Source organism: Parasteatoda tepidariorum, chromosome 3, assembly GCF_043381705.1.
Source record: "Parasteatoda tepidariorum isolate YZ-2023 chromosome 3, CAS_Ptep_4.0, whole genome shotgun sequence".
Classification (NCBI taxonomy): domain Eukaryota; kingdom Metazoa; phylum Arthropoda; class Arachnida; order Araneae; family Theridiidae; genus Parasteatoda; species Parasteatoda tepidariorum.
The window spans coordinates 84,672,966-84,689,181 of record NC_092206.1 but is presented as its reverse complement, the minus strand read 5'-3'; the positions used below and the strand labels follow the sequence as shown (position 1 = coordinate 84,689,181).

The 16,216-nt window shown below is 28.6% G+C and overlaps 1 protein-coding gene across 3 annotated transcripts in view; it reads right to left on the bottom strand.

Annotated features, from left to right (window-relative positions):
- Positions 1 to 3,549: 3,549 nt before the first annotated feature.
- The window catches only part of LOC107440583 (serine-rich adhesin for platelets), an 87,082-nt gene continuing 74,415 nt past the window's right edge, over positions 3,550 to 16,216 (bottom strand). For 2 of the 3 annotated variants that reach the window (XM_016053555.3, XM_071178920.1), the window contains exons 12-17: positions 13,668 to 14,538; positions 12,170 to 12,420; positions 11,744 to 11,863; positions 8,465 to 9,808; positions 7,427 to 7,485; positions 3,550 to 5,755 (exon numbers count right to left, since the gene is read on the bottom strand). In XM_016053555.3, coding sequence (XP_015909041.1) covers positions 4,739 to 5,755; positions 7,427 to 7,485; positions 8,465 to 9,808; positions 11,744 to 11,863; positions 12,170 to 12,420; positions 13,668 to 14,538 — 3,662 coding nt within the window. In that variant the 3' untranslated portion in view covers positions 3,550 to 4,738. Of the gene's footprint in view, positions 5,757 to 7,424; positions 7,486 to 8,464; positions 9,809 to 11,743; positions 11,864 to 12,169; positions 12,421 to 13,667; positions 14,539 to 16,216 lie in introns of all 3 variants that reach the window. The other variant, XM_016053558.3, reaches the window with a different exon arrangement.

Here is a 16,216-nt window from a genome sequence, read left to right as displayed (position 1 = left end):
ATTCATTCTAGGATCTTGTAATCTGAGCTGCACACGATCATTCCTCCTTAAGATTTCATATCAGAAATGAACTGAAGTTATGAAACTAAAAGTTAGTATATTTCGCAACAGAATTGGAGCACCCTGCAAATATTTGGAGATAATATATGTAACCACACAGCGTAGATGCCATAAGGAAGTGCTGACAGACACAGGTCGAGTCAGCCCTGCCATTAGAAAAGACGTGTCATTTCTATTATTAATATATTATTACAGTTTGATTAGTGTTCCTTTTTATTTACGAATTAACATTTATTATATTTCACTGGCACTAAATTTAAAATATATTTTCCAGAAATAAATTATAATAAAAATAAAAATTATCCAACAATTTTGTTTTGTTGACCATTTGGCGCCCCTTTGTGAGTTGCGCCCGGGGCATGATGCCCCCCCTTGCTCCCCCCTCGCTACGCCACTGGTCCGCGCGGACGTCGGATTCGAGAAATTTGTTGTGCGCGGGGAATTTTTGACCGCAGAGGACGGGCGGTTTTTCGAGCCCTGGTAATTACTTAGAATTCTAATGTTTTTAAAAACATCTATTTAAATACCATTTTTAATCAAATGAATAGGATTAAAAGAACATGTTGTGATGCTTATTTATCCAAAAAAAGAAATAGACAAACTCTTTCAAAATTTGATTAAAAAAATTTTAAAAAATGGATGCTGTGACAAGCTTTCCTCTTTCTCCCACTACAGCGCCTCTGGCGGTGAACTAAGACAGTCTGCCAAGAACCGCCGTAAAGTACTGCCGTTTAATTCGAGCCCAAAACCCCTCTTCCAAATTCTTGTATTTTTTTTATCCTTGTTTTATTTTTATGTGTTTTGTCCTTTTCAATAAATATTTAGAGTTAGATAATTTCTAGTCTTTCATTATTTATGTGAATTGGTAGAAATACAAATAAACCAAGCCTTCCCCTACAATGCCTAACTAGAGTAATTAAATTCTATACAAAATTACTGAGTTAATTGTATGTTATTATTAATAAATTTACTAAAAGCCTCTTTGTTAATCTTTATTTTTACCATGTGCAAATCCATGGCTATAAATCTGTGCAAAGTGGGCAGATCATGTTTCTCTCTCTCGCTCTTTGTCGTTTTTAAATAAATGTTGATTTTCTAAAATCATTAAAATTGTATAATTAAACATCAATCTTATTATGAACTTCTTTAAATTATCCAATATAATATTACCTTGCGCTCATTCATTTTTGGGCATTACCAAACCTTGGTAAGTAAAGAATCAAACACGCTTCAGTATTGCAGAAGGAAAGCGCCAAAAAACAAAATTCCTCTATTTACGATTATAGCTCCATTTGCCCTCCTGTTTTCGTATTTTGAAATCTGGCAATCTTATTAAGAAAATATTTTGAAACATTCTTGAAAGTTTTCCATACATGTAAATTCATTTGAATTCGCTTTATCGATTTCGTTTTGTGTTCTGTTTTTTATTTACACTTTATTTTCTGTTTTTTTTTTTTCATGATATATTTTTTACTAAATGCGTTCTATTTTGTTTCATTTTTTTTTTAGTGCTGCTGATATATTTTACTTTGGCTATATTGATACAATATTAGAAAGCACTTCTTTTCCACTTAGTCGTGATATAGTGCGAGCTGATGAAGAGATTATATCTTTTATTTTCTTGCTTTTCAATGTATATATATTTCTTTAAATATTTTGTTTTAACAATTTTTTTTCCTTCTCTTTCGATTAATCTTTAATATTTTACATATTTTCTCTGAGTTAAAATATACAGATAACATGGAAAATAATATAGATTAATGAAAAGAGAAGAAAAAAATTTATTTAAAAGCACTTACAAATTTTTTTCATTTATTTAATAAAAAAATATTAAAAAACCAGACAGGCTCTTTAATAATTTTTTTAAAAGAATTAAATTTTAAAAATATTTATTTGTTAATAAATTTTATTCTTCTCTTTTCAATAATCTTTATTATTTTCCATGTTTTCTCGATATTTTAACTTATTTTATGATTTCTATATATTTGCAGCTTAAGTGTAGTTAATAAAACTTATTAATTTTCTTTATTTTTCTCTCTTTTCTTTTTGTCTTTACTGTGCTATATATATATATATATATATATACAGTGAAACCTCTTAGGAGCGACTACTCTGTTCCACAGTAAAATGATCGTTTTTAGGGGGAACAACCATTAACTTCCAAATGTTTCGAAGGTACATGACTTTTCGCAAATGATTTCAATTTCAGTCAGGGTCATTTTCTTAGTACGGAAAAGCCACTTGTGTTGCCGTCATAAAAACCGGATCGATGAATAAACTTTAGCATCAATAAAAATTTTCCCTACTGATATAATTATGTGTAAAAAATAAATTTGAGTTTTGATGGTCTCTCCTACAGGTTTTCTTCAACACCAACGCAAAGTTTATGGAAAAAATTGTTTGCCTTCTAAAATTGGTTTTCAAAAGAGGGGGTCGTTACATATAGAGAAAGAAGATAAACATTTTTCATTGACATCCAAGATTCTTACTTGCTTCATTCAATTAAGTGTTTCGAATCTGTTCTTACGTGAAATTTAAATATTGAACGAGCACCAATTTTTAATATTTAAATAAGCTGGATAGTATTAATAGGGAGGAGAGGCAATTATTAGGTATCGAGTAGAAATTTTCAGAGTAACATTAAAAATAAATAAATGGGAAATTTGGAGATTTATAAGAAATGCCAATCCTGTTGTTTAACTCATTGCTAATAAGTTGTGTATGAAAGGGTATATTGGAGATAAGAGGATAGTATAAATTAGAATAATAGAGCTCATATTCAATTGCACAAAATAAAGAAAATATGGATCTCAAACGTGTCATTAGAATGGAAATTTAAATAAATATTGCTCGGAATGAAATAGAGAGAAATTTATAAAAGTAATAAAATAGCGATCTTGTTAAACTCAATTGCAGCATGGATTAAATCTAGTATGTTTTCTAAATTTAATACAACAGCATAGTCAATAAATGGTTAGTTGAAACTACACGCATAAAAATACAATAAAACTGAAAAAATACGAAGGATATAAAATCGCAATTTGGTTTTTTTAGAAGCGAATTGGTAAAGAAAAAAGTTGCCGATTTTTCGCAACTGATAGCAAAAAGTCATTTAAAAATCATCATTTGTTTTTCGAACTAACATTTTAATTTTATAAATAAATGTCTGTTTTTTATTTTTTTTGAAGAAACTAAACAGAAAATAAAGTTTATCTCTCTTTTTCTTACTTGATTGCTTTTTATTGTGGAACTCCTTTTCACATGCAACCTAGTCAATTTAATACAGAAAAGAGAGAGATACAAAAAACAGCTAACAGCTTTTATTTATGTAGAAAAAAGCTGTTCGTTAAAAATAGGCATACAACTTTTAAAAAATGAGACAAGTCTTCATAAAAATGTAGACTGAGCTGTTTTTGAAACAATTTTAGAAATATTTATGCTGTGAAAAAAAAGAAGAAACTCTGGTGGAGTAAAAAATATGAAAACCAATTTGAAACTAAAATATTTGATTTATTAAAATAATTTGTACAATATTAAAAAAAATGCTCTATATTTACAAAGTCCGCTTATGTACACATTAGCAGTTAAAAATATCGGTGGTTTTTAAATACTGCAATTCTAATATATAAGTCTCATAGAAAGTTAGCTGATGCTTTCCTTTTAACCGATGTGTGTTGATAAATCAAAAAAGAAAAATCTAAACACATCAGATAGAAGGAATAAAACTTATCAACAAACTTGCCTCAATAGACTTATTTTTATTTCACTTTGGCACAAATCAACATATTTAGTACATACATAAAACTATAGATGGTTTAATGATTTATTTGATGTTAATAAAAAAAATGAAAATTGAAATTATGAAATTGTTTGAGAATGTATGGTAATTTATTTTTAGTCAAATTTTTTAAAGCAACTACTGAAAAAAAAATTAATAGCTATTCCACACAATGAGTCGCATAACTAAATTAATAAAAATCATAAAAAATACTGAATTTTTTTTTCCTACTAATTTGTTTTGTATGTGCTCAGAAAGGCCAGATAAAAATTTAAAATCTAAGAAATATCAAACAAATAAAGTCATTGTTACAAGCATAACATTACAAAGTAAAATCACTAAAAATAATTGTACTAACAAGTATCACAGACTAAACTGTATGGAGCAACAGCTAATTTGATTATTTCTTTAGCTTTTTCTGTTAGACAGAATGAAATAATTATAACATCTTAATACACACTTTAAAATAAGAAACTTTAAAAATTTTCCTTATTTTTTTTCCACTACTTTTTTTTAATATTCAACAATGTATTTTAAAAGATTTCCTAAACTGGATAACAACTTTGAAATTGCAAATGAAATTTTAAAAAAAATTTATAAATCCAAATATACAAAAGACAAATTAAGTACATTAACTAAAAATTCAACATGCTGGCTAAAACTATACAAGAACAATAGATAACAACAATTACATACAAATCAACATTTGATGAATTTTACATATTGCACGAAACAAAACACATACAACATTATTTGAGCACATCTGAAATCCTTCTAACAGCATGTAAACATAATCTTACATTATTTACTGTACAAATCTATGCTAAATTTGGCAAACAATTTGGAAGATCAATTTGACAATCTCTAATGCCTCTTTCTATTTAACACAAAAATTAGTTTTTATTTTTGTTGAAATCGGGACATATAAAAGGCACAATCAGGGCAATACAATTTTGATGGCTCTACCGTTTTTTTATGGCACAAATTGCAAAGCGGAGAATTTGAAGATTTCATACTGTCAGATATTTTCGGCTCTGGAGCAGGTGTTTCAGTTGCACTAACATCATGTACTAAACTAAGATCGTTGTCTTGAATTTCAGTTGATAATCCATTTGGTTTCTGTTGGAAATGTTGTTTATATACACGCTCTAATAAAGGATTAGGTATGAAGTCATTGTCCTCGTCGCCCGCGCACGCCACTAACACAACTTTATCAGAGAATGTCACACTTTTCTTGGGTCCTCTTCTCTTCTTAGCTTGTTCTAGAATGTCCTCGAAGTTCATGAAATTTGGCGCATAAAATTTAGAAAAGTTCCTGTCATTACGCAGGAGCTCTAGTCTCTGCAGAGCTGTTTCATAGTCTGGTGGCTTGTCGGGCCTTTTTGCCTCGTGCATTACGCATGCCTCACGAGGGTACCTGAACAATAAATCATCTTGAGATTCACCTTTAGAGTTCCTAAAAGAAGATCGATTGCCACCTATCCTCAAAACATTAGTCAATTGAGCATCTGTTAAATGATGGTTATATACATTACTAGAATTCATTTGAGTCTGTTTTGCATTAACAGGACTGCAGAGTCTTTCGTTTATACAGTCTGACTGATTAAAAGATTTATCGGACAGTTTAGGGGAGCAGTAATGGTTCGCGGTAGAATGGCAATGTGACTTGTCTATTTCATTAGAAGCTCTTCTGCTTTGCGCAATTTGATCACTGTTAATAGCTGTTGTTTCGACTGTTTTAACATCATTGGTGTTCTCAGAATTTGAATCAGATGGGGAAACACATATATTTTCAAACTTCGTCGTAAGATCACGAACAGATTTTTGTTGATCAATGCTAACAGGTGAAATGTCTTTACTGGCCACTGATAGACAACTAGCAACAGATCTTGGTAGGCAATGTATTTCTTTGTCATGCTGTGAAACGAATGAAATTAATTTAAATAAATTCATAAATAAAAAATAGAGTACAAATGAACAAATTTTAAAACATATATAAATAAGCCTTTAGAAAAAACTGCAATAAAATATTATATTAAAGCAATTAAAAAATTTTCCTTAAAAATTATAGTTATTATTTAAATAGTCATGTGGATTTTTGGTAAATTTTGTGTAGACTTCTGTTCTGCTCACAGAAAACTTTGCAAATTAGAAGAGATTTTAATTACTTTGTTAAATATCACATGTATCTTTTGCACTTCAAGAATATCAAGCAAATGCAACTGGAATCATGAAAAAATTTTCTGACTGAACAAATTTATGAAATATTTATCTATAAACTGAAAAGTCACGAAAGTAGACGAATACTCTTCCTGATTAAAAATTTTTAAAAAAGAAATGACTATGAAGATTTTTAATTTTAAATTCCAGATATTTAAAAATTAAAAACCAAACATAAAAAGACAATACCAAGTCATGTAATATAATTTACACAGCAAGTTGCAACATAGATATTGCAAAGAAAAATTTGACTCTAGCGGTAAAAACATGCTACCTATATTAACTTCATACAGCTGTTCCTTAACTAAGAAGAAAAATTTAGCTCTTCTCTTTGTATAAATAATTTCCTATAGATTAATTTGATTGAAAACAAAATTTATAGTTAATTAAAAGACTATGATTAACTAGATTTAAACATTGCATAACTTCGACTAAGAATTTATGTGGGAAAGTTTTTACAAATCAATAATAAATCAGGAAGTCACACATGATGAAAATTGTATTTCAAGCTACATTCTTTTCTCATACAGCAAAAACAATTTTCCCATGTTGTGAGAAAGGGAAATAGTGTATAGAGGAGAAACTTTCCCTAAAACTGTGTCACCACCAGTCGGTTAAAGACAAATGAGCAATATTTAAATATGTATTTAACTACAAGTTATTGCAAATATACATAAGTTAATTCTAATTTTTATCATAAAATCAACAATTATCTACGAAAAATAAACTATACAAATTTGCCTTAGTCGATTAGTTTTAATTTTCGTATTTAATAATATAAATATTTTACATTTCTTTCAACAAAAAAAATTAAAATTAGTCATGAAATACTACATGCTTAAAAAATGTGCAGAGAGTCATAACAATCTAACTCTAAACACATTTAAAACAATATTTTTAATTGGAATATAAATGAATATATGAAATGTATTTAAGATATGTTAAAATACGAAAACCATGATGGGAACATCCTTCAAAGAACAGCATTTTAAAATGAATTAACTCTAAAAATTCTATTTGATCTTTGAAGTTTAAGTTCTGATATCAATTGAACTTGATTTTAAAATAATTCAAAAATGCACAATGTAAAAAAGAAAACTAATTTCAAAATATATTTCATACACATTTATTTTTAACCTATTTCAAAGATCAAAAATTAAATTCCGTTGATATTTTAATGTTAGTATAGCTTTCATGTATTCTTATCGACTAAAAATACTATTTAAACGTATTTTCTAAAGTTAAATTTATGAAAATCCAGCAGGTTTTTTTATTTTATTTTTTTCCCTAAGAAAAAAAAATTAAAAGCACATTGCAAAAATCAAGTAATCTCAAACAAACAAAAATTTATGAATTTGCACTACTTACAACTTGTTGATTATGATTATATAAATCTCTACCACACTCTGCTTTTCTCGAGGAGATAGCTAAAAAAGCAAAAATAAATACATAAGAAAACTTAAGTAACTAAAAAGAAGATAATAAACAAATTACATTCCGTTATTTGATTCACTTTAACACGAGACAAAAAACTTCTTCAGAACTCTAGCCGATGTAGTTTAAGTTCTAATTTGTTGGATACATCTGAGAACTAACATTGTAATGATATTTATATTTCTTAATCTTCATGTAACCTATGCTTAAGTATTCAGCTGTTTTTTAATTTTATTTTATTAAAATACAGTAGCATATTATTATTTAACGGTGACATTAATCATAAAACTCTATCGCCAAGGAAAATAAAAAAAAGTCATAGTTTAAGTGCCTTACACTTGATGCAATGATTTTAAGCTATAAACAATTTAAATAAAAAGTTAGATGCCAAAAATAAGCAAAGCGAAATTTTAAAGATGCTAGCAAAAACAGATTACAAATTTTTTTTAACTATATATATAATCTTGCCTTGAAGAATTATCTGGACTTTATAAAGGACAAATAACTTAAATATTTTAAAAGTTTTTTAACTTTTTTAAAAATTGTCGATTCTGCAACAATTTTTTACCTAGATGAAAATTATCAAAATCATTGCTTTATTCTCAGTTTTTGAAAATTTTTGTGAATCCAAGTAATGCAGCATTGGAATAAAATTTTAAATATTTAAAAATTAGACCAAAATGCATTTCATTTTCACAAAACTGTGGCTTTTCTCCATAATAACGTTTTGCGTCATTTTCAAGAAAAGCATAGACAGAGCTGGCTTTAGATAGGCTGAACTTCACTTAACAGTCATGAGTAACAGTTGCAAACTCACAGCAGTTATAAAAATAGCATATTATTCGCAAAAAAGCGTTTCATATATTACGAAGGAGCCTTCGAAAAACAGGCTTAAGCTCAGATTAGTACGCTACATACTATAATAATAGAAATAATTATTAATAACAGAAATTCATTATTTTAATATTATACCTGATTTTTGATCAACTCCTGAATAACACTCAGCAAGCCATTTTTCCCTTTCTTCCTGTTGCTTTCGCTTCAAATTCAACTCTTCCTGCTTCAACTGCAGCTCTTTTAGCCATTCAGCATTATGCATTGGAAGTTCATCATGTTTATGTGCCACATTATGGAGATTCAGTTTCCTGGGAATTTGTTTCAAGTCCCTATTTACAGGAGGTTGATGTACAGATTTTTGTTTCTGGGCATCATGGGGAGGTGTTGGAGGTGGTGCTGCTTTCTTTGCTTCGTGGTTGTGATACTGGATATTTTTCTTTGGAGAGGAGGCATTGGAGGATGTTGCATGAGGAATAGGTGGAGGTGGTTTGTATGGAGGAGGTGTATTTGCTCTGGTAATGCATTTCTTTGAAGATTTACTATCTGTCAGATGCGTAAATTTTGAAGACTCTTGTCTTCCTTTAGGTGGTGATTTTTCCTGATTCAAAGAGTTGTTTTTGCGACAAGATACTGGAGTCTGAGAGAAAAAGCAATCGTCAAAAGACCTGGCTGCTTCACCGCCCGAATCCTGACCTTCACGGAGATCGGGCAAGCTTCGATTTTTTCTCCTCATAAAGCCACCCATCAGCTTTCGACGAATTCTATGCTGCTTTTTTGCAGGGTGGTCTGGAGAAGACTGTATGGTACTGGAATTGATATCTGAAAGCTCATTTTTAGAATTGGCAGTTGGGCCTGAATATGTCCTGTATAAGGAGGTCTTTTTCGAATGCTCCCATTCACTGGAATAGTCACTGAGATCAGAATCTTTATTTGACGCTTTTTGGAAAGATTTTTTTCGACTTGGAGATTTTGATCTTTTATCTTCTTTTTCATTGGAACTAATGTCGCCATCAGACTTTCTGCCATCAGGTGTTTTATTGCGCTTATCCTTCACTGATTTTTCATCACAACTTTCATCACCCGTCAAGGATTCAACGAAAGAAGAAAGGGCACCCTTCTTTTTCAAACTTCTTTTAGGCAGTGTGGCATATATTTCAATATTTTTATCATTATTTATTTGCTCCTCAGGCTGCTTGGCACACGCAGGTTTTTGAGGACTTTTTAAACTATCGTTTAAAGTACTCTCAGAACTATTTGTGGAGGCATCATTGGAAGTTTTATTATAGACAGCATTTTGTTGTTCTTTATGATAAGCCTCAATAGCTGCTTCTTTCTGTTTTCGTCTCAATGCCACTTCTTGTTCCTTCAATTTCTTATGCAAGTTAGAGGATCTAATTAGACACATACTGTGCTTCATTTTTGCCATTGCTAAAGCAGTGCTGTTTGTGTATGGTACATCCATGGCAGCTCTCGCTCGAGCTAAACGAGAAAAAATATATGTATATTAGCATAATCATTTAATTTATTAATGTAAAAAAGACATACAGAAATAAAATATGCACTTTTAGCAGTGTTTTTTTAAAAAAAATAGACTAATAAAATATCTTGTCCATGACAGGAAAGAAATAATGAACAATATATTTCAATATATCTTTTTATAAAAGAAAAATTTAAAAAATTGCTTGCTTGAGTGTAAATATTAATTAATGTTCAATCAAGATAATTTTAGTTTTATTCATTGTTTTGCAAACAAGTTCATGCGAAGATATGTATTGTTATTAAAAGCTAACCTATCAAGAGCAAAAATTAATACTTTTCAATTTTAATTTTTAACAAACTTAATAGGTTCCAAAATAATTTCAAATAATAAAATAATTTTTTCAAAATAATTTTTGTCATTATATTGATACTTTATGGATTTTTAGTAATTATAATTTAACAGATATAAAAACCAAGACTACCATATTTATTATTAACAGAACAAATAAAAAATATCAGAAAATTAGTAGGCATATACTGCTTAATCCACAAAAAAGTGGACATGAGGATGAAAATTTTAACTTCCTTAACTATGTTTAATTTTAACTGTAAAAGGGTATACTATTTCATATTTTAATGAAAAAGAATGAAATTTTTGTCATTAACTTGCTTATTTTAACTAATAAAATGACATATGTCTGTGTGGAAATACTTTGCAAAAATCTTTGTTACATATTCGATGAACAAGCAATTCTTCAAATCTCTAAACTTATATACATATAATCTGACAGCTATTATTTAGAGCTTTAGCCCATAGAAAAGTATTCACTAATCTTCGTTACAAAAGGTAAGCATATTAAATTTTACTCTTAATTATTGTCACATCCGCAAGAAAAAGTTGCATTTATATATAAACAGAAAAATTTATTTGAGTGTAAGTTTTGACACTAATTCAAAAATATTTTATTATGATACTTTGAATTATAGAAGCAAAATTTTTTTTCTTTAATTTAGGTTGCTAAACATTGAGGGTGTGACACGTTCCTGGAGTGAGTGTGACAATTTTTTAAATCTCACCCACAACATCATTTTAAACTGAACACAAATGTAGGTTAAGAAAAATCATGAAAAAGTAATATGCTGGAAAATATGTAAATAACAACAGTAAGTAACAATATGTAAATGACATCCTTTGATTTTGTGTTAATCCCAGTGAATAAATTAAAATTAGTTTCATTTGAGCATGTGGCAAAACAATTATGTCAAAAGCAAATTGAGAGGCAAAGAAAACTAATATTATTACCTTTTGATATTATTACTGTATCCTTCATTAATATAATAATTTTAAAAAAACTTGCTTTGTAAATATTTATGTGTGTTATTATTTCATTGGTCATACAAGTCACACAAGCAACGATAAACTTTGAATATTTCCTACACAACCAAGAATCAAGAAAGTAATTGAATTTTTTCATAGAATATTTAATAAAACATTATTGTCTACCAAAAAAAGAAAAGTTCACACAGAATTTTGAGTTTTTTAACTGAAAGATGAAAATGCCTGTCCTTTTCATGTCACACTAGCAACATGTGGAAATTATTTTTTAAAAAAAATAAATAAAATGCAGGGCAAATTGCAGATTTGTATTAATGTATATAAAAGTGGTCAATGTTGAAATCCATAAAAATTTAAACCAATGCTTTAAAATATTTTAACTAATCGTCAATTTAGTGTAAACGTCCCACCTGGAATTCCATATTGGGCGATACATACAAAGAAAAAAATTAAGCATATTTATGTAGTTTTAATGGGAAAAAAAACTTCAAGATTTTAGTAAATTTTAATAGATATAAAAATTGAGCACAGTATATTCATTCTATAAATTATAATGCCAATAAGTTTTGAAAAAGAGTTGATGTTATATGCAAACTTACCAGCAGCTGTATCACTGAGAAGTGCAGCCATTGATATATCTCCGACATTCTCACGTTCCACAGATTTAGCAACAAATATGTCAGCTTCAGCACATAATTTATCACATTCATCTTTGAAACCTAAAATTGAACATTTTCAATTATAAATTTAATCAGAAAAACAATTTTCTTTTAGAATTATGTTGATTATAATATAAATATTTATTAAATTAGTTTTAGTGTTTATTCCTTTCCTTCTTCTAGAATTTTAACATTGTAATTAAAACAAAATAAAGAATGTGACTGAGAAAAGCCACAATGCATCAACATATTTTCATTTATTAAATTTGAAGAATCAGGGACAGTAAAAAAAATAATTAATTTTGAAGGGAAACAAACAATTTTTACAACAAAATTAAAGATTACATAACACAACCGGCAACTTACCAAAAGGGAAATGTTCATTGTTCTTTAAATCCTTCAAACAATACTGCAATTGGGATATGTCATAAGGAACAAAAGCTGTCTGTACATGCTCCGGAATCTGCCCCAGTCTTGAATCAATCTTAGACGGAGAATTGTTTATGGCGGAAGGATAACTGTCAGAACTTGAAAGAGAGAAAGAATCATAGCCTGCATCTGTGAGGGAGGGAGTATCTCCAGGTCTTCCACCAGCACTTCTCATGCAATTTAATGGTCTGAAATGTAGCAATATAATAATATATAGTTTTTATTTTACAAATATTTCATATAGAAACCTTAAAAGAGATCACCCAATAAAATAAGAAAATAGGCGAAAATAATAGTTAAAAGTGAACAATGCATTAGTTTGTCAGAGAATTTCATTTTTTAATGTAAATGGTTATTTGGTTGCATTTAGTTTATTTATGTTATTTTTGTGAAGAAATAGGTGTATCATTTATGAAACATTTAATTATCAGAATACAATTTTCACTGTGTAAGAACTATATTACAATTTAAAAGACAGGTAAATTTTCAAATTATTATTTTATTTTTAAAAAAATAATTTTTTTTCAAATTGATGCAATTTTTTTAATAAAATATATTTTTATTCCCAAAAAAACTATTTTTCTGTGCAAATTATATTCAAAATATATGATCAATTAACAAGATATCAAACAATCGCAGTATTGAATTAGTTACAACGTTTTAAAAGTATTAAGAAAAAGGGTAATTACAACTAAGTTACTTTGAACCTGCAAATAAAAGAAATTAAAAATTTCCTCATTGCAGAGTAAATTGTTTTTTCTTTCTTTTCAATAAGTTTTTATTATATTATTGGGAATTAATGTATAACAATTGCTCATGTTGAAGCTTGATGATTTTCTCCAAGCTTAGTCTGGTACAAAGTACAGTACAGAACCCGTTATCCGGAAATCAGAAAACCGGAAAACTAAAAAACCGGAATGAAATTCGATAAATTTTCTCGCCAATTTTGAAAAAAAAAATTTTTTCCTCGTAAGATTTTACGATTTTTCTTTCTTTTTTAAAGATGTTTACCTTACCATCATTTCGGAAATAATCATTAGTGTATTACTTCATCGTTTTTTCTTATTTTTAAGATTATTTCCAATTTTTTTTTTTTTTTAGTTGGGTTTAACAATAAAAAAACGGCTTTTTGTAGCGATTCAGAAAACCGGAAAAATCAGTTATCCGGAATAGCGATGGTCCCGACCGTTCCGGATAATCGGTTCCCTACTGTATTTATATTTTTATGAACGAAAACTGTCTTCTCATACTTATTTGCATCAGTGTCATGTTAATTTGAGAGAATAATGATTTGTCTGCGAATCACATAAAGACAAAAAAAATTTTAGAACTTTAAAAAGGGATAATTTAATGAGAAATCCATCAAAAAAAATTCTCATTAAATTTAAAGATGTAAATTATAAAAAGTCGAAAGAAAGAAGAAAAAAAAGCTTACCTTTTATTTCCAACAACATAGAAATAAGGATTATCTAGAGAAGTAGTACTCGATGAACTGGCACTGTTCCTGTCACCACTCCAATTTCCAGAATCTCTTCTTCTAGCAATATTTGCAGCATCCGGAATATCAAACTTTAAATTTAAATGATTGTGATACCCTTTAGCAAATACATTATCCAAAGATTCCAAACTACTACTACTATTTCTATGTCCGATGCAACCATTTCCATTTTTGTTATTTATTGATCGCTGACGTTGCAATTTTTGCAGTTGCAAAATATTTTCCACAGTTTGGCGACTAATATATGCGTTATTTAAGCTATGCTCAGAGTCTTTAAGAGAAGACAGAGGATCTGCCATTTTTTCTGAATCATTTTCTGGTTGTTGCAAATTATCCACTGTTATTGGATGATTAAGAGCATTACTATTGGGTAACGTCCTGTTCAGTTTTGCTTGGGCTGCATCAGAAAAATGAGAACAATTGGGCACAGATATGCGACCGGATAGACGATTTAACTTAAGATTATCCAGGATAGGATTTCTGAGAGAAATCTGTTCAGGATATTTTGATGATAAGTGAAAGTTTGGATATGTTGCAGTATGAAATATGGATGATTTTATACTATGATTAGTAGAATTTTCTGCAGCAGATGATGCATGAGAGTCAGAAATTTCTGGCTTAGAAGCTTGTTCTTCTGTCCAGGAAAGCTCACCACTGGGTGTGACAGCTCTCCTAGGTTGTATGTTTGGAGTCATGTCACAAGTCACTTCAGGATTTGGAGTTAAAGCTCTTCTTTGATTATTCGTAGATGGATGTTGAAAAAGTCTCATATGCTTGTCACTTACGTTGATTGAACCAGGATCTTTGTCTGAAAAAATATATATATATTAAATTATTGATTTAAAAAAACAACCTTCGAGAAACTCTGAAAGCATATTACTTAAGGATATAAAAAAATTTCATTTTTTATCATTTTAAGTTAAAGATTTTTGTAAGAATTTTTTTTAAACACAGATTAGTTCATAACTTAACTAAAGACTGATTACAGATAATATTTCTATCAATATCATTTAAAGAAGTAACAAGTATAATTTAAAAATTCATAAAGCATTTAAAACTGTTTTAAATTCTATTCGTATTAAACATTATAATAATTGAAAATTTCTCCTTTTTAAACAATTTTCTAAAGTTTTTTTTTTATATATATATTCAATTTAATTTTATATACAAATTCAGTGATGGGATTCACCTAGTTTGCATTGGTACTTTGGTACTGATTCTTAAAACTAAATAATGTGTACTGGTCCTTAAAATTTTCAGGTGCCTTTGATTTAAAACATTGAATTTTGGCAGGATTTTAATTCATAGTTTGTAGAAATAAATGTATTGTGGATTTTTACTACATTAGAGCATTTAATATGTTTCAGCAATTTTTCTAGTAATTATTTTTGACTTATTTAAAAAGGAAAAGACAATTAAGTTTAGGTGACTTTTAATAAAGATATAAAAGATTCCAAATTAATTGCTAACCAGAAAAATCGAAACTAATCTTCCTGATCACTGGACCCAAGAAGAGCTTAATATCTTTATAATAATTATTACTGATTAATAGCTGTTAAAGGTAAATTGGGATGTGATAAGTATCGCAAAGTGGATATAATAAAGGCATTCATGTTTCTAAAGAATAGAGAATGCCAAGTGGAGCCATTAGGAAATGTAATAAGGAACCTGCAAGCATGTTTAAGAAGAAAAAAAAACATGGAAGAACATTTTAATACAAAATAAGACAACTTATCTAAGCATAGCTTCAAACAGTTAAAAACTAATCGATATGCAAAGTTGTTGATAAAATTAGTGAAATATGCATAAAGTCAACATGTAAACTATTTAATATTGTGTACTGTTTGACGAAACGTCTTATATCCTCACACACTGAAGATGAAATCAAGCTTCAATTAAAAAATGGATTGAGTATGACGATTGGTCTTTATTCACGGAAAATAACAACAAAAATAGTTGACTTCATTATCAATTAAAGGAAAAATGAAATATTTGGTAAGAAAACAGAGGATTTAAAAATTTGCATACGCATATTGTTCGTATTATTATTGATGAGGCTTCAACCATCTCCAGCAAGCCAATTTTAATGATTTTTAATAAAGTGAAAGATCCGGAAATCGCACCTTTCATCCTTCTTAGATTTGCTTAATTGCGAAAGCAAAATTATAAATCAATTTTTGAAAGTCTATCGCAGACTTAAAACAGTGTAAAATTTGACAACAATCATTTAAAGCGAAATCTAATTGCATTTTGTCCAGATGGAACCAGTGTAATGTTGAAAGAAAATTTCTGGTGTCAGAACTTGAATTTTGAGTAGTTTCCCAAATATAATAGTCTGTCATTGTTTAAATCATCACCTTTAGCTTGTTTTAGCTGATTTAATCAAGAGGATCAAAGAAGTTAATCGTTTGAAATTTTTCATTCATAAAATGTATGCAATTTTTCATCAATCAAACAAAAATCTTTGAAATTAAATCATTAAAATT